The sequence below is a fragment of the Saccoglossus kowalevskii genome, chromosome 7 (genome assembly GCF_978046115.1).
Source record: "Saccoglossus kowalevskii chromosome 7, keSacKowa6.1, whole genome shotgun sequence".
Classification (NCBI taxonomy): domain Eukaryota; kingdom Metazoa; phylum Hemichordata; class Enteropneusta; family Harrimaniidae; genus Saccoglossus; species Saccoglossus kowalevskii.
Window position 1 is genome coordinate 11,001,409 of NC_140647.1, and position 23,187 is coordinate 11,024,595.

At 33.6% G+C, this 23,187-nt stretch overlaps 1 protein-coding gene across 1 annotated transcript; it reads right to left on the reverse strand.

Annotated features, from left to right (window-relative positions):
• Positions 1–3,758: 3,758 nt before the first annotated feature.
• LOC100372554 (DNA-directed RNA polymerase I subunit RPA2-like) lies at positions 3,759–21,794 on the reverse strand. The gene is made up of 27 exons (XM_002742111.3): positions 21,496–21,794; positions 19,825–19,962; positions 19,664–19,738; positions 18,541–18,660; positions 18,196–18,336; positions 17,534–17,632; positions 17,065–17,160; positions 16,271–16,347; positions 15,973–16,173; positions 15,677–15,794; positions 14,768–14,855; positions 14,534–14,637; positions 14,009–14,144; positions 13,374–13,447; positions 12,283–12,489; positions 11,858–12,010; positions 11,342–11,386; positions 10,739–10,846; positions 10,238–10,414; positions 9,809–9,950; positions 9,290–9,386; positions 7,860–8,001; positions 7,152–7,308; positions 6,392–6,517; positions 5,793–5,920; positions 5,311–5,475; positions 3,759–4,027 (listed from the first exon to the last, which is right to left on the reverse strand). The coding sequence occupies exons 1-27, from the start codon at positions 21,562–21,564 to the stop codon at positions 3,809–3,811; spliced, it is 3,402 nt and encodes a 1,133-aa protein (XP_002742157.1). The 5' UTR covers positions 21,565–21,794; the 3' UTR covers positions 3,759–3,808.
• Between the last annotated feature and the right edge of the window lie 1,393 nt (positions 21,795–23,187).

Here is a 23,187-nt window from a genome sequence, read left to right on the forward strand (position 1 = left end):
CATTTTGGTTTGTTTGACCCCCCCCCCCCCCCCATACATGACTGGTGATTGTGACTGGTATAATGTACTCAATTACAGCCTCGTCAAAATCCTACAAATGTTACCAGGGTATATAGGGTGCACAAGATTTGTAAACAGTTTTGCATATTCTGCCACTGCTGAAAGCATTGAGCTAATTTACATAAAACAAAAGGTTTTATCGCCAAAATGCTGAATGCAGAGTAACAAAGCGGCAAGCCCCAGTAATTTACATGAGGGTTACTGCTATTGTTACTATGCGTGACTGTTACTAATGGCAGCCAGTGTTGTAACAGCTGATTGCAAGCTAAGCTATAGCAGATTAGTTACATTTGCATAATGGTTGGCAAATATATTTCAGTGGGATTGCAAATTCTGTAACAATTGTCATGAAGGTACAATTCAAAAGTTGATTTGTCTATCTAATCAAACTTTCAGAGCTTTAGTGTATACAGGCTGTACCAAATATGCTTGAAGTAGTGGGATTCAAACTCCTATTGACCATCACTTTCATGAGATAACTCTTGCACTCTCGTCCTTGCACCTTTGCTACTGTATAAATAAAATCAATGCTAGATAATGAGATTGATAATCTGCATGAAGACAATATGGAATACAAATTCTGCTTGAACAGCGAGTCACATGACAAGTCAATAAGTATGTAATTGATTGCATTACCCACTTGGTCAGAACATGGAGGGGTTTATAGTTCCATGTTACTAATACACGTGTGAAAAATAACAGGCAATTACAAAATCTTTGGACAAAAAACAAGTGTGGAGAAATGAACACATGGCCATAACAATGGGTCACCTTGCCAAGATTGGTACATTGTATTCGTGTCTCTATGGAGGGACTGTTATTGTATAATATACATACACTACATGTACCTTTCAGCGCCAGTTTCTAAGCAAAATAGTGCAACATACATAAAAATGAAACAAGTAGCCATATGAATAACCCTACACAGTTCTTGTTTATCATTTGCAAAGTAATTTTGTACAACACTGAAGTGAGTAACATAGACGCACACAAGTCAAATAACATTTTTTTCACAGTATCCTGCTACAGTGTAATGTGGTTAGGTACATGTACATACACCCCTTTAATTTGTGACACTGAACTAAAGGTCAGGAACTTTTCAATCATTTTGTGTGTCAAGTGTCGTATAATGACTACCAGCGTACTTGTATGCCACAGTACATCTAGTTGTAATCATGCCTCAATCACCTGATTGCTAAGATACCCACTGATCTGACCTCCATTTTTGCACATGTGTACCTCAACTTTCCTATTTTTCATCAACTAGAATTATACATCATCACTTATTACTTGTACATGTAAAAGTTTGCCCTGTGTATTGTCTATAGAGAAAGGTATACCCTACTGTATGGGAATAGTGAAGGGTCTTATGGATATAGCAGTTTATTTGAATAGGGAAAATGGAATTTAGTATTAAATACTGAACAGGGACTGTCCATTGTAGTGCTTGTTTTTTTTTTTTTTTAAATTTAATTCTAAATTGTTATATTAGCAATGGCGATCATCTGGCACATTAACAGGTATCCTGTCTCTGTCTACAAATCAGAAAAATAACGACCATAAAATCTCCTTTCGTTATTACATTTGTTAATTTTTAACCTTAACTTTATTGTACCACTCTATTACATGGCTGTAGGCAGTTTAATTACATGCAAACTAAAAATTATTTCACATGCTGCCTTATATAAATCACCCCGACAACCACAGCATATAACATTCCTTATATGGACTTCATTTATTTGGAACAATTTGTCCTGCCTAGCATACAAAGCTTATATTCAAGGAAAATATTCCTTTATATTCAGTGACAATGATTACATTCTGTCAATTTTCATCAAATCATTTTCAAACTCACATGTGTTAGCAGACGTCACAAAATCAAAAATAAACTACCGTAATCATATTTAATATGTGTACCGGTAGTACAATTTACTAAATATTTAGTAATGATTCAAGTAATTGCAGATGTAAACTTTACTCTGTTGATACAATAAGTTCCAACAAAATTAAGTCATTTTCAAACTACACATCACCAGTATAAACCAGGAATTTTAGAGTGCCTATCAAAAATAAGCTAAAACAATGATTCTGGGCAATATATTTGACAAAATTTAACTGTCAACAAGAATAGTTAGTGTCAAGTTGACAGGTAGCTGGCTAATACACTGTATCACATGCTTGTGACAACAAGTTTGACATCAGTTCTTATCACTTGCACAATTATAATATCAAAAAATATGTTAAACTTGTAGTTGGGAAAAGGTTGGAATGTTTTAAAGTCACAACCAAGTTCAATCTGCAATGATTGCATGCATGCACGCATGTAGTTCTCAGGGCAAAGAAAACACCATGTGATTTAGTGGAAAAATTTTTACTTTACAGCCGTTCTGAGAATTATTCGGACAGTCAGTTAGCAATATATGTTGGAACTTTGCAAAACACTTGGGTCTTTTCCAATCTAGACTTGATGGGGCCGTTGTATTGGCACGCCCACAATTGGAATCATTCCATTATCTTGCAAGATGCGGGTAAAACGCTGTTTTCAAAACGACACGCGTTGGTTACCATATACTCGACAGGTTATATGTTGTATATGCATTCAAAGTGTTATTTTAAATTGTTATACCCATCTGAGTCCACCTGACATAGCGTAATTTACAAAACAACTCCCGAGTGTTGAGTAACCCAAGGTATTAATGAACTCGTCGTTAGCGGGAAGGCTCAAAGTAAAGTTTCTTAGCGGGACGCGCTGCAGTTTCGCGACAGTTTTGGGCCAAACTAAAAGTTGTTTTTACATTACTGGTGCTGTGAGTATGTCAGGAATACACAGACAGAAAACTCGATTATAATGGTTTGATGGATTTTGTCAAATCAAAAGTCTGCGCCTTCCTTGATCGAATCACTTTTTCAACTGCAGTTTGAAAATGACGTATAACGACCGTTATTATGTCTAGTCCATTTTTGTAACAGGTACAACTGACTAAAATGAGCGAGGAGTTGACATTTTTTGACAGATTTAAGCAACATCCAACTTGTGATTTTCAAAATTACTGAAAATAATTACAATATAATTATAAAAAATAAAGAATGGTTGCTGTGAACGCACGCTAGATAATACTTACAATTCACCAAGCAGACAACCCCTATGAAATAGTAATCCCAAACCACGCGCCCGTCACTCAAGTGGCGCCGACAAGTCTAGATTGGGCAAAGACCAAAGTGTTTTGCAAAGTTGCAAGTCATTTTGCTAACTGACTGTCCGAATAATTCTCAGAACGGCTGTAAGGTAAATAAATTTGATATATAAAAAATAAAAATTATTTGGCTGGAAAGGAATAATGTTTGCATAGGAATATCATTGATATGAGGTGATTTTTTGTTTGTTTCATGAACTAAAACCAAGTGTAAAGCTTTAATGAACACATTACGATTCTATTTTTCAACCGAGAATTATGTGAAAAATGAGTGTTTAATAAGAAATGAGTGTTTCTTGAAGTTTCAACATGTAGGTCCTTTAAAAAAACAAAGTCTGCACCTTACATACACGAATTAGTATCTTGTAAATTCACTTGTACTAACGGTAGCTACTTTTCACAATTCACTCATACTTTTCACTCATTCTTGTCTGTAGATGACACCCTTTACAATATCTGCTTTTAAGCACAAATTTACACTGGTAAAAATACACAAGAATCATATTTCAGTGGTATATATTCTATATATTCATATGAAAAAAACAAAAAACAAATCATTTGACTTGCAAAGTTGTTTTAATACTCATAGCTGCTAATTCAGCGAGTAGATATCTAAAAACATAAGGCACTGCTAACAGCTGTATGTGTTCTGCTGACTTGCACATCTGGCAATACCAGTGTCCTGATGAATTGACAGAACTCCCTTCCAAGAGTGCAGACTTCTTCTGTTGAATAATTCCTTGAAAACTACCACATTTGGTGCATAGCTGGGTCTGAATTAAAGAGAAAGGCAAAGTGATAGAAATTGATAATTAATTATGTATTAATAATTTTGGTTAATTTATTAATTAATTAATTAAATACATTAATTTAAGTTATTTAAGTAATCAACCCCACAAATAGCAATGTTTGTTTCAATGTAGTCTCAAATTATTTCTAGTTCTTGCATCCTGTTTCTGTCTACAGTTTCTGGAATATATCAAATTTCCTGCAGCTCGGTGACAAAATATTTTCCTCAGATTAACACTAGAGGGCGTTTGTGGCAAGTAAGTATGTTTGTTGAAGTCAATGAAGTCACTTGGAATTGCATTATGTGATTATTCATTCTTGATGTTCAAATAAAACAAATAAATAAATATTAGAGACAGACGTATTTATACAGCGTAACTGCAGTTGAAATTTCTTTTTTTAAAGGTAATAGACTAAATAGTGATTCGCAACAAAACATTTAGCAAAGTAATGCAGTTGGAATTGAATTATCTGTAAATATTGTTAATTTTTAAATTTTTTTCAGACGCTGTACCACAAGTTTTATTTTAAAAATCTTGCAATCATGACAAATGCTATTGAAATAGGTGATTTTTGTTCAACTGTAAGATCTTGTATATTGTGTGAAGTCATTCACAAAACATCCGCCGCAAAAATTGAATGATTTGATTTTGAACTTGAATTTCAATTTTATATCTCAATGTTGATATGCAAATCTACCAGAAGGGAATATGGCATTGAGTTATCCTAACTGTATCAAAATAAACAACATCAAATGTGTACAGAACATTATTAAATGTGGAAATACCCCAAAACACTTTTGCATTTGTTGAATCTTACACAATGTTTTGATGACACTATAACCTTTGTTCTGGTTTTGCGTATGATTTCATGTATAACACAGGATCTCACAGTTAAGGAAAAATGATCTATTGCATTTAAAATTCCTTGAAAACAAAAACTGTGTTTTGAAGCCGTGTTCACAAGCATTTCTATTAGAGTGTATTTCTAATTCAACTAATATGGTATCTCAGTGTATTTACTGTCATCGCCATATTGTTCCGAACACCAAGACAAAAACATTGCCAGCTTTTTTGCCGACTGGTTTGCTATGAATGTCAGGAAATTGTTACGCAATTGTAATAAGTTGAGTTAAACTAAAGTTATGGTAATAGGAGACGTCAAACTTATAAATAATGAGAGACATGTTGAATATACACAGGAAATGCAATCGCCTTTCAATTTATTTCATCCAATCATATAAATTGCAATGAATCACAAAGTTTACCGTTGAGCTGTCAGAACAGTGGAATAGTCTATCCTGCAGTAGAAATGATGTACCATGTGAAAGCAATGCATCTCTTTCCATCTCACCAAACCTAATACCGCCAGCTCGCTTCCTGCCCTTCACAGGTTGGTGCGTTAGAATATCAATGGGGCCTGTTGTACGAACCTATTAACAAAAGATTATATGAAATAAAATCATGAACCTAATCTGCCCACACACGGCTAAGATCCACTTCTGGAATGGTGGAAATGAGTGATTTTGAAGCATTTTTGGATTTAAAATGGCTTCCATTGAAGATACAGACAGACAAACGAAGGTCAATATATGAGTCCTAGGTGACTAAAACAGGAAGTGTGACGGAATCAGGTAAGCATCTCAGATTAAATGAAAATGATGAAGAAAGGATGAAGTCTGTATATATGCATGAACCAGCAAACAATGCAAATTACTACATTACGGGAAAAATAAACCCCCTAACTCACTTGAAATTTGTCCTCCACCATGTGTCTGAGCCTTTGGTAGTAAACAATGCCTACAAATATATCAGCTTCCAATTCTCTGCCATCAACACCACTGTACATGCGTTCATTGCCATAATAATTGTATCCAGCTGCAGTAATTGACCATGCAAATTGATAAAAACATATTAAAGTTGAATTGTAAGGTACACTTACTCACCAAGAGTGAGTGACACTCTTGGTGGTAGTAGTAAATATTCAAGTTCCTTGAAGTATAACACTATAACGAGCCATTCATGAATTAAATAAATGAATGGTTTTCGGGTCTGATACTATGCAACCTCTACTCATGTTCACACACACTCAAAATTCACACACACCTACTTGGTGCATACAATCATCAAAATGTAATTAGACTAAAACTGAATGACTTTTTCATGGCATTTAGCAAAGAGTATGTCAGATAATGCAGTTTGTACCATGGTAGTCCTGAATTAACCACATATATGTGTTAGTTCAAAAGCTGATTTGAAGTAAAATGGAACAAAGTAGCTAATACACCTACCATCCTAGATCATATTCAGCAGACACATGAAAATAGTGGATAGTGGCTGAAAACTCACCTTCTCGGAGCATTCTTCCAAAATAATCAATAGCAGGTCTGTCTTCAGAGAAAGTAAATGGCGTTGCATCATGACTGAGGCCGTGTAAAGATCCTGATTTACCAGCCATGCTCTCTATCATCATACCTAAATAGTAATTAGTCATATAAAATTGTTAAAATTATAATGCATTTCAATTTGTTTGAATTTTTTACTTCTTACAGTACTGTATATTATTCCCTTAACATGGTTTTTACTATCCAGCACCCATTGTGATTATGGTTGTGTCAAGGAACTTGGCCTTGTCGGCGTTGAATGTACCAAAGTCAAAACATACACAATATTCCAAGGAATGTTGCAATGTTCCAAGGAATGTTGAAATGTTCCAAGAAATGTTGCAATGTTCCAAGGAATGTTGAAATGTTCCAAGAAATGTTGCAATGTTCCAAGGAATGTTGAAATGTTCCAAGAAATGTTGCAATGTTTCAATAATGTTGCAATGTTCCAAGGAATGTTGCAATGTTCTAAGAAATGTTGCAATGTTCCAAGAAATGTTGCAATGTTCCAAGAAATGTTGCAATGTTCCAAGAAATGTTGCAATGTTCCAAGGAAAATTCATAGTGATGATTTCAAGATGATTTTTCCACCCACTGTTACATAGGATCACCACTGAAAATCTGTCTGATAATTTAAATGTAATGTGAGCCAGTGAATAATTTCAATATGTAAATTGAAAAGCTCAGGATAAACATTCCTTTATACGAAAAGTTCTGTTACTGACCTATTGTCATTCGTGATGGAAATCCATGAGGGTTGAATATAATATCAGGCGTCATTCCACTCTCAGAAAACGGCATATTTTCTACTGGCCACAGTTGACTACAAACACCTTTTTGGCCATGACGACTTGAAAATTTATCACCAATGGTAGGATTTCTCTGTAAAAAACAACAGTGGTGTGATATGTTTAATGAAATTGGAAATTAATCTAATTTAACATAAACGCAACATATCATTTATACATTGTGTAAGCCTATGATCACTGGCAGACAAATTGAAACAGTGTATTCTCAGTCTGAGTAATCAACCTGAAATGTGTCAGTTTCAAAATAGAGGGACATTTTGTGAGACACAATTTTTTGTGAATTTTGTTAGTCTGTGAAAATTGCTAACATTTTATGGTAATGAAAATTTCTCTAATGACTTGACAACAAAAATTGTTATTGAATTGTCAAAATTCCATCTTTGTGAATGCCATCAAAAACATTTCTAGCAGTGAAAATTAAACATTTGACAGTATTTCCCACAAAGTATTCTGCATTATACCTTAAAATTAAAGTTGAGTAATACTTAAATTGGAGTAGTTCAGTGAAAAACGTAAAACAAATTCCATTATAACCGAGACATGTTTTATGGTGACCAGCAACAGCTACACATAGTGCTAAAATGCTTCTTTACAAGCTGGTTTGACCCTTGACCTTATACTAACCTGAATTCTGAGGGAGATATACACTTTTTGACATTCAGCAGTGCCTAAGTCATTACCACATAACTTGACATTGTCCACCACAGCTCTCTCATGGTGTTTAAATGATAAAGTATTCGCCACGTTGGTTTCAACATTGATATATCTAGTGAAAACAGAAATCATAAGTTTGTTAAAGCACACTATTACAATATTACTATAACAATATTTGTGAGACAAAGAAATTTCCTTTGCTGAATAATTCTTTATAATGATTTGACTTAGGAACCAGAATTTATATCATATTTCCGAATCTAAAATGGCCACCATTTTGTCGTTTATTTGATTGGACATTTCACCCAGCAAAATAAGCTAACAAAGTTGACACAGCGAAGCTGTCCATATAACTGATTATCTGTCGTTGCCATCCGTCGTCAACTTTTTCTTCGAAAACGCAAGTCAGAATGTTTTCAAATTTGATATGCAAGTACCTTGGATGGTTCTTTCTCTATTTTTGGTGAATAAGTCAGATTGCTTTGATAATACATATATTGGTACTACATGTGATCTATCAGATTTGTTTATTTCGTGATGATATTTTTGTCATTTTTGGTAAAAAGTGATATTTTCGACTTCTTGTAAAAAACGTCAAGTCCGATTGCTTTGATATTGCATATATAGGGCACTATATGTGAACCTCTCTCAGATTTGTTCATTTTGTGATATCTTTAATTCTCTAATTTGTCAATGTTTTACTTTTTTGACTTCTTCTTGAAAACTATAAGCCTGAATGCTTTGATACTTGGTGTATATGTACCTTGGGTAGATCTCTCTCAGATTTGTTCATTTTGTAATGATATCTTCAATTCTCTAATTTTGATGAATACTTTTGTCATTTTTAGTAAAAAGCGATATTTTCGACTTCTTGTTAAAAACCACAAGTCTAATTGCTTTGATACTATACATATTGTTCATTTTCTAATATATCTTCTGTTCTTTATTGAAATGTGCATTGCTAACAGCGGAGCTATCTCAGCCAACAGGCTGCTTGTTTTTAATTTTTTTTCTTCATATTTTATATTGTCAATACTTTACTCACACATAAACATGTGTGAATCTGTCTTCCAAAGCTAACGGTAATATCTGGTTTTTGGAAGGCAGGGCAGACTGTACTCTGATTTAAACTGCTGAGTAAACTTTTGGCTCCAAGAATCAAATCCATAACATCTATGAACTGAGACGAACATCACTGTCTTATCGTTTGTTCAGTTAGTTTATCCTAAAAAGATGCCTGATGACTCATAATGTTCATACTCTATACTCCCTCATCCTATTGGACAGCAGCAAGGTAGGACAAACCATTTAAGTGTGGGTGTGGTAGCATGAGATTAGGGAGCACTGACGACAAACATCTATGACCCACCCAGTACAATCAATATCATTTCAATACGAACCCACACAACGGATCTCCTGGTTCAATAATAGCACCTATTGGTGGAAGACCATCCAAATCTAGATGCCCCTCTGTTCTTCTGTCATCAGGTAAACACCCTACAAACAAACAACCTTAAGTTTAGATCGCTTACAAGGAATTTAATGAGTAAATATTTTCAACAACTGTTTGTAGAAAGAAAATCATTTCTCCACAAATTCTAGCACTATTAAACACCTGTATTGGACTTTTAACATCAATTTTAAATTCGAACTGACCTAAAGTAATCTATGCATGGTCACATCAGGGATAAGTTCACTATTGAGTACACTGTAAACTATAGCACTTTATTTACTTTGCACTAGCATGTTACGTATGAATGGTAGAATAAAAAACAATTAGATCTCACTCATTTTGTTATATTGCAACAAATAAAAAACATTTCAGTACTAAGTAGAAGTTAAGAAAATTATTAAAACCAAAAACACTATTATAAATATAGTCAAGTTTATGATAAATATGAAATTGAAATATGTCTCACCAAACATTAACGATATTGACTTTCCCTTTTCACCACTTATTTTTTTCAAATCAATCACTTCAGTTTTATAAATAGTACCATGGGCAAACCCTCTTTCATATGATGACTTGTTTAGAATCATGGCGTCTTCCATATCATAACCCTATAATACAAATAACATTCATTTGAATACACCACTTAAGTTTATTATTACATCTGCTCATAGTTCTATTGAACATTTTTTCATAGAAGCGCAAAATCTTTTGTAAAGTACATGAAACCTGTGACTGCAATTCAATCAATAAATGCATAACATTGTAAATATTGTTTCCTGTCTGGTTGTCATGACAATCTGATGTATCGCAATGTGAAGAAAAAACACACACCAATCCTAACATTGCCACCCCCAGCATACACAATGGTTGAGTCCAAACAAGAAATATTACATACCGTATAAGAAATAACCGCCACGACAGCATTGGTACCAAGTGGATAGTTATCAATATTATATGTATCGTATGAACATGGTCTAACTATTGGACTTTGCGGTGTCTGTAAACGATACAGTTTATTATCTGTTCTGTGTAGATATGTATGTACTGGTGTACCCATAGTCTGCTTACCCATCTGTATAAGAAAATGGAAAAAAAAAGAATATTAGCCATAATCCACCTTCAAACTGGTAATACATAAATATGCAAGGCCAACAAACATGATCTATGATTCTCTGCAATGCATCATGGGTAATGTATGTAGATGTACTTGTATACACGTTTGTAATTTAATTTAAATGATATAATTATTTGTTAATTTATCAATTGGCTACATGTCAAATAAAATAATAATTACACTTAGTTTATTTTTTTCAAATGGCAATAACAATTCAAAAGGCAGGCAGGAAGCATATTGCCTTGGGTTCTGTATAGACAGACATTTGCTTTTTGAACTAACCTGACATTGGTACATGTTACGTGGGCTCTGGTTGAAATCAGAAAAGGGCGTTAAACTTGCCACTGCACTCAGCAAACCGCTTTCACTTAATTCAAGGTGGGTAGTCAACTGTAATAAAAAGTAATGCCACATCACTACAGTGAAATGAACATGCATGGTAAATCAAAAGCGTTTACCGTTTATTTATAAAAAAAAACATTTATAAACTCAAAATTTCCATTCACTAGAATGCTGTATATATATGTACCACTTGAGAGGAAAAATATTTGAATGTATTCCTAAAATCTGGTTAACATGCTCAGGATGTTGTGGTTTTGATTCCTTGAGTTGATTGTTCATTATATGATTAGGTTTTTATAACTGGTTCCCACAATGCACTTGCAATTAGCACCATAAACTAAAAATGTTAGGAATGATAGCAGGGACACAAAAAATAGTAAATAAAAAGACAAACTTCCACAATTTAATGAATGCAGCCCAATAGATAATTACAGCTTCTTGTTTTAATTTGCATCCACATTTTAATAGGAAGTTACTGTAAAAGACTTCCATTAAATGAAAACAAAAGAATTACTTTTAAAATGGAACCATGGTAACACTCACCCCTTCATGCGCTTCAGATGCAGTAACAGCAATATTCATATAAACCTGTAGACAAGATGAATAACAATTAGTCATGTGACCAATAATCAATAACAATAACCAATCTTCTGTTAATGCCATAAGTCAATCAATCACCTTCAAACAAGACTACAATTTCAATAAATTAACTTTTCAAAATATTTCTGGGAACAGTAGTCTGAACGATGCACTAGTATTTTCATGTTTTTTGCGTTATTAAAAACAGCAACCAGAAAAGAGGAAATTACAAAGTCCTTGTATCTATGGCAACAAGTTTGGGTACAACCTTCTTTTAATTTATTTTTTATTTATTTGCTGGAACCTTTCATTAGACAAAATATCAAGAATTCTAAATTGTCTTCATCACTACAAGTTTGTCACGCCAATCCTAAAACAGCATGCATATCATTTTATGTGGAATCCTGCATTCACAGTCGATAGACTCAACAGACACAGAAATACAAATATGCAAAATTCACCTTTAAGTAGATTTCATACCTGTTCAAACGTTCCAATCATCTCTGTTGTATTTGTGGCAAGATTGAGAACAGGTCGCATTAGCCTCGCAACTGATGAAAACAGATATAAACCGGGATACTGACTGCATTTACCAGTCATAGGAACAAGTACAACCTCTAACATTTCAGGTACCTGTAATGAAATGGTCAGACACCAAGTTTTTTATTTTTTATTTTGAGGCCACTGCTTTTTCTTCACTGATATTGTGAAGCGTTAAAATATTGTGCAAGTAATTCAAGACTGTTCTGACATATATTCAATAGAGATATACTGGATCTAATCATTATAAAGTGTGTAGTTTAATGGGTGTCATTAAGGGCCTGTTAAATACTGTATTCCATTAATATCAGGAGGTTATTATAAGACATATTTTACGACAATAACTGTAAAATAATTATACATACTCTATGTTCTTTTCTGACTTTCAGTATTCGTAACTTGTTACCCAGCTCACCAGCCATTTCCTTGTCAACTTTCCCAAGCACTCTGCCATCCAACAGGACATCATAGCATTCAGAAGGTTCACCCGGTGATGGGCCATCTGTTGGCGTCATGCCAAGATTACACAGTAGCCGAGACAAGTGAGATACCTGAGGCTGATCATTTACAACCTAACCATGATGCAGAGACAAAACACTTCAGTTTCATTTTTAGAAGCTTTTAATTGTAAATTAACAATTTAGGATAAATTTTAATCACTTTTACTCCATCCCAAATTATACATATGGTAATTTGAAATTATAAATCTAATATGGGAGGATATTTGTAAATGTATATCTGAAGATCTGATTTGAAATCACATAAATTATGAGATGATACCAACTCTCAAGACATATATGCATACATTTCTGTATTACTATTGCAAATGAGCAAGTTTGTCAAAGTGCTAGAAACTCATCTCAGGGTTTTGGTTTATATGTTCTAGTAATGATGGATGACCGATGATACTTGCACTGAATAAAATCCTCAACTCATATCACCATATATGGATATCAAATTTACATAACCATTTTCTTATAGAGTTCAGCTAATGTTTGAGTTAGGACTTCGAGTTATAGGCCACACCCACTATTGAGTTATACTTTTTGACCTGAGCACATCTACTTTCGACCCAACCAAACCCACCTTTGACCTAACCACACCCACTTTTATCCTGTTTTTACCACAAACATTTTAATAACTCCAAGTTACAAAGTGAAGTTAACAAACTTTGAGTTACAAACTCAAAGATGCAAAAAGAGTGTTCATGAATGTCAGGTTACAATTTTGGTGCCCCCAAAACTGGAGTAAAGTGGGCATGGTCAGGTCAAGGGTTGGCCAAAACAGTACAACTTAAGAAGGGTAATGGCCTGTAACTTGAACTCCTAACTTTTAGTATAGCACAGCCTTTTTCCTTTGAATCTTTGATGACCTCAATGCAGATGATAGTGTATTGAGAAATACAACATTTAGAGTGATGCAGACTAGAATACATGTATAAGAGTATGACACTAACCTGGCACAAAGCTGCCATATGATTGAGAAGACCACATGGTGCGCCATCAGGGGTATGCACAGGACACAAAAACCCTACATAACAAATGAGAATACACAATATTTTCTAAACCAAATTACCGTCATACTGAATAAACCTAAGCATGCTATTTTAGACTACATATGTAATACAATAAACAAATTTGATGAAGAGGGAGGAGGCAAAAAGATTACCATGTGAATGAGGCAAGATAACTCTATGCTGTACAAACTTTATTATTAAATCAAGCAGGATTGAAGATTATATTTCATGTTCATCATTCTTTCTTTATTTTGGAATACCCAGAACAAAAACAAAATGGGATCACAGAATGATGTCAGAGCCAGAAGAGTCTGAAATTACATGAAAAATGATCAAAATTTTTTTTTACACTTGTTTTTATGGTGAAATTATTTCTTCACATCTCAGAATTCTGCTTGATGACATGGGATAAAAAGTTGTACATTACGGTACTATTGATAAAATCATATAAATTGACATATACTAGTAACTGGAAAACAAAACGTCCTACCAAAACATCACACCCAAAATGGCTATTAATTTGTTATCACAGATTCTATACTTCTGGACTGCTGTATGCAAGAAATGTGCCTTACCCCAAGCTTCAGGAAGAAGTCTGCGTACTGACGTGGTTCGCATTTCGGAGAAAAATGCTCCTCTATGAATACAACGAAAATGAGACAAATATCTGACATAGTTCAGTTTGTCAGCTACCACAGTTAGACCAGTCGCCTGTGAATATAAGGTATTACAATTCAATATAGAATAAATTACATGTATACATGATGTCAATAATTTGTACAGTTAAATTAAATCCAGTCAAGTGATAACATGTGAATCTTCAACTCTATCTCAATGGTATATTTGGTGCAGCAACTGTATTGAAACAATTATCACAATTTTTTGTATTACATAACAGATTTTGACATAATTATTAGGTCAGCGACTTTTTGTTTAATCCAGTACTTATAAATAACCATAATTTCCTTGAAAAAAAAATGTCTGAAAAAAAACAAACACAAACTGAAGTACATTCCCTAAGGCACTGTACATGTCCAATAATAAATACAGGACTTAATCTGTAGGATAGAAATGATAAAGACAGAAACAAAGCCACAAACCTGCATGAGTCCAAGTCCAGTCTTCGAGTTCAGATTGCCTGTTTTGAGTAAATATTCCACAGCGTGGGATAAGTTTGTACGACCTACTGCAGAATTCAGAGTTGCTAGAAAAATATAAATCAGATAAGATATATGCAGAGATTTTACAGATATTTACTGGTATAGAATTGTACTGCAACTTATATCACAATTTAAAATCATTGGATTCCACGAAGTATACAAACCACAACTTACTTGAATTCAAGACAAAGCTTTGTCCTTTGACCTTGGCTTGTTTTTCAATTGAATATCTCACAGATACTAACCAATCCACCATTTTCTCCTGAAAAGGATCAAAAGATATATTTTTATATATTTGTTATATTCACAGTCAGTTACAAAAAAAATTTTAATAAAATGTTGTCTTAGTTATTTGTATGTTTATATTTGGGCTCCAAATCAATATTCAAACATGCTTAAAATGGATGTGTTTAAATTGAGAACAAAGTCAAACCATCTTGTTCATATTGAATGTCAACAATAAGAAATACTACCGGTAGATGTGTCACTGACAATGACCTATTTCAAAGTTTTGAATAATTAAGGTAGAAAGTTTACACGTCATTTTTGAGAAAATTTATCATAAATCACATGACAGTGTTTAAGTGTTGATTTGGTGAAATCAAGAAGCTATTGTCCCATGGCATTCTTTTGTGTGTTACAGTGATGTTTTTTTGGGGAAACTTGTTCTAGTATTTTTTGAAAATTGCTATTTTCAGAACAATTCCATGAAACATAATGTTAAAGAAAAATGAAGTTTTTTGACCTTTTTCTAAAACCCACTGCAGATTTTTGAAATGATTTTAGAACAACAATAAGTACCCCATCATTAACAATATCTAATTTTTGCTGCAAGGCTACAGGCTATATGGCATATCTCAGTCATAGGAACCTATGGTAAAATCATTTCAATACTGTCAAAATTGCAACTACATGTATCCACTAAATTATAGCCATCATTTTCTCCAAAATTAAGCTGGTGACCCCCAACTATTTTTTAGTCAATATCCTTACATTGCCTTACAATTTATTGTAAAATATATAAATTTTGTGTATTTTCAATTATGAGTAGGCTTCTACCTTTATTACATATTTTCTACTTACCTTAAGATACATAAGATATAGGTGACCTCCCATTAACACTTCCTGGTTCATCGTACTATCTGCATTCTCGGCAGCACATTCACCATTAGCAAACGCAAACAACTTACGCACCATGTATCTAGAAATCACAAAAAAAACCTTGAACTCAATAATAAAATATTTGAAAAAAAAGGTTTTTTTTTAAAGATTTCATAACTCGCGTTGAATTTATATCTGGTTTGGTTTGAAACTTGAAGTAAAAAGAAAACATTTATAAAAAAAATGAAAATGAATGCTTATTTAGATATGCCACTTACACTAGTGTGTTAAATTTATCCATGTTGTTTGTCAGATGAACACATATACACTGTTTTATCAAAAATTCACCATTCTGTCTGTCTGTGTACCAGTCAGCGAGTCCTAACTTCACTCGGAACATCTCACCTAAATACTCAAGAATTTTTCGCTGTGATGTCAATCCTTGTGTCTGTATCTGGCGTAACATGTACGTGACGCACCTAATGAGATGATAATATATCAATAGAAGTTACTGACGTGAAATGTACATAAAAATGAAATAGACGGTACAGACTTAAATACATATTTAACACTTACCCTTTGTAGTAGGTATTTTTGTCTTTCCCTCTCATCAATTCATCATAAATAAACTGATCTGTGGTGTCCACCAATGCCTAAAATGTAGCGGAAAAAAATTAACATCACATTGTGTAACCATATTAAATAAGTGTCAATAATTTATGAAGTAAAATTTGTGTTTCACTCGATGTACATGTTACAAAGTACATCAATCAACAGAATTCCTCACCACAGCTCCTCAAAAATACGTTTTAATGTCTCCATACTCTTGCAAAATCAGGGAAACTGGCAATGCTGTTCAGATAGTGCTGGTGGTTTAATGTCAAGTCATATTTGGCAACTTTCATAGTCATGCATATATCCTTCAACATCCACAGAAATTAAATTCATAGCGACCTCTTATGTACCGATACCGTACAACCGACAACTCTGTTCCAGTGAGTTGTATAACTAATGTGTGAAAGATTTTTAATCATTGTTAAAAATGTGGCTCACTTCCCCAAAATTATTACAGCGAAAAAAAACTGAAAATGTTTGTGTCATTTTTATCAGAGAAAATTGTTTTGTTTTCAATTAGATTCAAGTCCAACTGATCAACCAAAGAGGCAATTTGCCACTGCCAGTACCAGTAAATCGGATTATGTTATTACCGAAAAAACTTCATGAGATGAGTGAACACTCTGTGGTTGATCTACCTGAGTGCAGTACACTCATCTCATTTGTGCTACTACCACTAACCAGATATTATTAAATAGAACATGAAAGGTAACTGTTGACATTGTTATTTATACCAGTATACTATACAGACTTACTTTCAATATCAGCACCACTGGAACAAAGAATTGTTCTTTTGAGTAGGAGAAACACAGCATAGCAGTCCCATTGGTGAGATAATGTAGGATTATATTCTGAGAATGAAAAAAAACACAATTGTCACTCATGACAACAAATATTTTTGTGTACATGTAGTTGTGGATAAAGAAGAGGAATATGTCAACTCCATCAGTTGAGTTATCAGTTTATTTATATGCTGTTCACTCTGAATCATAAATTACCATTTTTATTGTTTGCATATTAAGCAATACCTGACTTTTTCTATCATGCAAATTTATGGAGATATACGGCCAATTAACTCAAAAGTGGTAGTGTAGTTGAAAAGTGAACTATTTTTGTTTTTGAATTGGGTGAACACCTATTTCGGACTCAATAGGAAAACCTGCTTTCCTTATCCAAGGTTAATCACCCTATACACTCATTTGAATCCATGAAAAATAGGCTTACCACGGCAGTCTGGTCTGGTTTAACGCATCTCATTGACACACCATACTCGGTATACAGCTTGCCTCGGTTCTTCCAACTGCCTCTGTTAAGAGCCATGGGCTAGTTAAATAGAGTTAAAGGGTGAAACCGAATAAGTGTGTGGTTGTCATGGAAATTTTAAAGCACAAAGATGAAAAATATTTTTTGACAATTGGACACTCAAAATATGACAGCATGCTTCGTAATCACATACAGTATGATTTATTGCAGTTTACGAAAAATTTCTTTAATTATTTGCATCATCAAATTTTGTTCATAGTGTCATGGTAACGTATTTCTCAAAGTAAACCCCAATATTATAAGAATATTATCTCAATATTGTATCTATATTGTCATTTTCTGTGTTATAAAATATTTGTCTGAGTATATCATCAAATCCACCATTTTGTTTACACCAGAAAAGAGAAACTCATGTAATAATCATTTCCTCAGAATGTTAGATTTGTAGCTTGCATAGTGCATAGGTGGGGATTATTCTTGGACTATTGTAGTGAATGTCGTGACCCAACTTTGAATGAATTTTAGAGTTGTTATGATATTCAAGAAGAGCACCGCATGCACTAGAAACCCGCTAATAGTTTACTTCACACCATAAAGATGTAAATTAGAGAAAATAAACTCACAAAGTTTCGTCTTGGAAGTACAATCATTCGAATGACTTTTTCAATTCCATTGATAATAAAATATCCACCCATCTCTTCCACTTCTTCATTTTTCTTAATCAGTTCCGATGGCGATAATTTATTCAAATTACAACTGTTTGACTGAAAGAGATTCAAAAGATAACAAAATGATAAAGCATCATTGAACTTAACGAGTTATCTCAGATACTTTTACTGTACCCTTTAATGTATTTCACTGTAAAACTGATGATGATTCTGAGCAATGAAGTGTGTATTTGTTTTTAGATGTGTCAATGAGCTATGTTATTCTATATACATGTACCACATAATTTGATATATACTTACCTTGACAAGTATTGGAACTTCCCCAAGTAGAATTTCCTTTATGGCTTTCACTTCATTATTCAATTTCCAGCAAAGATGGGCTCTGATTTTTGCTTTGTATGTTGTTCCACCCTGCCGACACTGTGAAGAAAACACATATTTATGAGAACAACGTTAACATAGATGATAGCCACATGTATTATTACTTTCAAATGAGGTCAGGTGAAAATTTGCAAGAAGTAAATCCCAAACCATTCTATAATATGCAACTTCAGAATTTCAAAATAATTTTTTAACCATTGAATTATTTCATCGAGTTTGTTAAAATATTATTGCATACAACTATAGTGGGCAGCAGTAAACACTGAAACTTTTTATTTTGTGATTGTGATGTTTTAAATTCTTGGGGCACCTAAACTAGTTTTTAAATTATGGATCATAGTTGTACGCAGTTTTCCCATTTTCAAATCCAAAATGGCCCCCAAAGTAGGAATTAACACGATAGAAAAAAAAACACAAAGTTAATGGAAACAATTCTTACTGCGAAGTCGATGTTGTAGTCATTTATTTGATAGAATCTTTCATTCAGCAAAATATCAGATTTGCAGAGCATTTTTAAAAGTTATAATAGCTGCAATTTATTTTTAAAATTTGCAATGGGCATTATTTTATTATAACTCTTGCAATGCGAGTTACAGGGGAACTGCTCAATCCCATGGATTGCACCAAGTGCTCATGGGTAATTAACTCCGCCTCTGACCACTAAGTAAATGAATGATTATTATGCTCGCTTACTCAAACTGTGATTGACAGGCATTTTGCATACATTAGCCGCCATTTTAAACTCATGATTTTTACTTGTCGCGGCATGTTTCGACCGAAAACATCGACATTTATACATCAAAAGCCCAACCAGATGAGTGTAATGACTAATCACTAGCGTACGTATTCATGCCCGGTAAAAATGTATCTGGAATCACAGCTTGATCTCTAAACATCGTAAATGGCACATTTCACGGAGCTCCTGCCACGTGAGCGACTGGGTTCAGATTAGCATACTAATTGCGGTGGCCATCTTGCCCCTATTTAAAGTATTGGTTCCCCTTTAACTATTCAGAGCAGTACACATGTAGCAGTCACTTACCTCAGTGGGGTAGACTTTTAATGATAATGCATGTATGTTTCCTTGTGCTACGGTGGGAACTCCAATTGATGCGTCCTGAGATGAATAAAAGATGCAGATTAAAATGCCAGCATGAAAATTTAATGACCCAATGACAGTTGAAAACAAAATAATGTACTTACTGTAAATGAAAGTGACACTTTTTCTCCACTTGGCAGTGCAAATTCTACCGGCTGCATATCTTGGATGGCTAAATTCAAACCTTCAGACAGCATGAAATTGAACGACTCAATATGAGGCTTCACAAGTTCTTGTAAAACCTGAAACAGACATACATTGTTACCTTGTAATGAATCATTTACAGTTAACACCTTGTCAGGAATTACTATGGCTACCGGTACTCTCGATATTGTGTTGAACCTTTGAAGCGCTCAGGATATTGTTACCAATTTTAAATAAATGTTTGTTATAAAGGTTAATAGACAGGTATCAAACAATAGACAGGTGAAAAATATGTTGACGAGGATTTGATTAGTCTAAGTTCTTATAATAAATGATTTATAAATGCCTTTTAGTCACACACTTTAATTAATATTTAAATTACCATTTTATCACTACATTAGACTACACCCCAATTTTCTTGGGCAATAGACCCCCCCCCCCTCTCAAAAAAAAACATGAATATGAATATTGAATAATAAAGAATCATAAAAAATCATTTATAAAACATTAAGAAAAACGAAAAGTATAATAAAAAAGTAGACAAATAAATGCCAAAATTAAAATAAGCATGCTCTTACAGAACATTAGAAACAATCAAACACAATTTCGTCAACATGTCATATGATAAAAAATTCAGAATTCTAATGAGCACCAACTGCTATTCCAGTTGCCAAATTTATACAGAACAGCTTCAGTGTCAGACAACAATCCCTATCAATCCACAAGTGATTATTTTCCATAATTTAGTATTATCTGGTACTTGGTTACATTTTATCATCTTTTTATTTCCTTCTAGTTTGCAGTTTATGTAACTTAAATTTTTTTCTTTATCACGTTTTTGACACCTTACTGCTGTACTTTCTCAAGTCGGTGTGTTAATGAGTAAATAAATATTATTATTATACATCTGTGACCGTGACATCATAAGTTACAGCAAGGCGCAATTTTGCGGTATTTTACGGGGTATTTTCATCCTACCATATTTGGAAATGCGAATTCCAAATATGAAATTATTACATGCGTAAGGGACCTCTAATAATAAAAACAAACATGGCTGCCACCGGGGTTTGACAGGACTCCACACAATAAAGTTTGCTGATTCTGTTCTAAACTTTTTGGATTTCGGCATTCCCATGATGTATCATTAGGAAGAAAAGATGGATAATAATAATGTTATTACGAGGATACCACAAAGTATGCACTCGGACAGTACGCCGCTGCGCAACGGTTGATTCTCCCGCATACTTTTAGGTATCCTCATAACATCCTCATATTATTATTACTATAACATCATGATCCTATGTATTATTATTACAGTACGTATACCTCTAGAATATGTTTATTGTAATTTTAATGAATTTTAAAAATGTATACCTGCTCCTATCAATTTGTGCAATTTTAAAATTTTGTCGATAAACCCCCAGTATCTGTGGTACCAGTATGTGCATTGTAAATACTGTTAAACACATGGCCCATGTTTCAGTAAACACGTGTACTGAGATCAGCTGCATGCTGTACACATACGTCTTTTGCCATGACACAACCATATCAGTTCATCTGATTTTCATCTTAAGTTGGGTCACGAAATAATGTCTTTAAATCGATAGCCATCTTTAATGAGCGCAACTCACCTTTGATTGAGATTTTGGAGGTTTTCCGTAGTTAGGTTCGGTCAGATGTCGAAATCCGGGAGCAGCCATTTTGGAAAGTCCGATTTAAATTATGTACTCGAGTGATATTATTTACGATATGTGTACAGCAAAACTTAAATAGAATTGTTTATCTTAGTTGTCGGCAAATGTTCACTCGATCCACAATCCATAACATATCTAGCACTAAAAATATACAGTCCACCACTAGAAACTGTGCTTCGGGAGGACATCACAGGCCATTTTATACAGAAACGAAAGCCTTGTGCAAGTTAGTTTATGAGGGCGCACGTACCTCGAATGAGCTCCATTTCTTTGAAACAGCAATTCAAGAATTTCAAAATAACTACTACAATTTTCCTGAAAGATGCAGATGTGACCAAATTTTATTGCTAAAATACAAACTACCATTAACCAAATTATATTAAAAAAAAAAAAATTTCACTGTTGAGTTCATAACTTCATCAGTAACTATTTATGGTAGTGTAGTGTAATTATAGTAATTTAGCACATATGCATGTACATTTGATAAATACCTGGACTGCTCAGTCACAAGTCCAAGGTTTGCACAAATATTACAATAACACCATCTTGCATCCACATTCATATATAAATTCAGTTTTTGTCAGACTCCAATATAGACAGAAAGGTCATTTTACTACCTCAACTTTTGAGGCTTTAACACAATAAGACAATATATGTAAATAAAACATTCACATCCTTCATTGTAGTAATAAATGCCAAAAAATATGATAATAATTTGTTGACAAATTACACACGTTGTAATTTCTCTTTTATAAATAGACAATGGAATAACATTGGAACATATTATTCAAATGACATTGAGCACTTTGCTCAGTGATTGGCTGGATGGATTCAACTGTGATTGATGTATGCAGTGTATTTATAAAAATCAATGGAATGGGTTTGTGGTCATGATAACACATGGAATACATGGACAGAATTCCAAATATTATGACATACATATTTTATTGATACTTTGTGAATAAGGTAATAGGTAGTAAAGATGGCATCCATAGTACATACTTTGCTGTAATACAAACAAACCACTCAGGAAGTGGTTAAAACTTAAACTTAAAAGTTATAGTGGTCTGATGAAAAGTTGTTGGACCAACTTTAATAGCCAGTGCTGTTCAAATCAATATAAGCAATTTACAGTATATGTACTTAAATGCAAAACTGTAAATAATGCTGTGTTTCCTTCACACTGACGCACAGTAATACTGATACTTTAGTGCTGATTCTTTCACAGTGATAGTTTCAGTTGTATTAAGGATATAGTAGAGGTTTTCAGGAGGTAAAATTCGCATTAATTATTTTCAAAATTTGCACTATTCAAAAATCGGAACAACCTTCATGTGGTCATGTGACTGCTCCGTTAATAAATTTTTTGTTGAAGATTCAAATGAGAACTGTGAAGAATCATTCAGCATTTCATTCTTACATTTGGAATAAGTATCAAATGTTTTAGTATTGAGCTGCTGACTGATTTTTTTGGGAGGGGTTTCACTTCATTTTTATGTTTCTGGAAATTTAGAGCTATTTGGTGACCTCACTTTTATCATGCTTTTTGAGCCTTCTTCTTCTGAGATGGTACTGCCAGTAATAAAATTGTCTTGCACATATTTCTAGTATTTATTCTTGCACTCTCAA

Coding starts and splice junctions, on each gene's coding strand:
- LOC100372554 (XM_002742111.3), bottom strand. CDS start 21,564: ATGGCTGCTCCCGGATTTCGACATCTGACCGAACCTAACTACGGAAAA. Junction 17,633..18,195: donor TACTTCCAAGACGAAACTTT/GTGAGTTTATTT, acceptor CTATTTAACTAG/CCCATGGCTCTTAACAGAGG. Junction 14,638..14,767: donor AAGCTTTGTCTTGAATTCAA/GTAAGTTGTGGT, acceptor ATATTTTTCTAG/CAACTCTGAATTCTGCAGTA.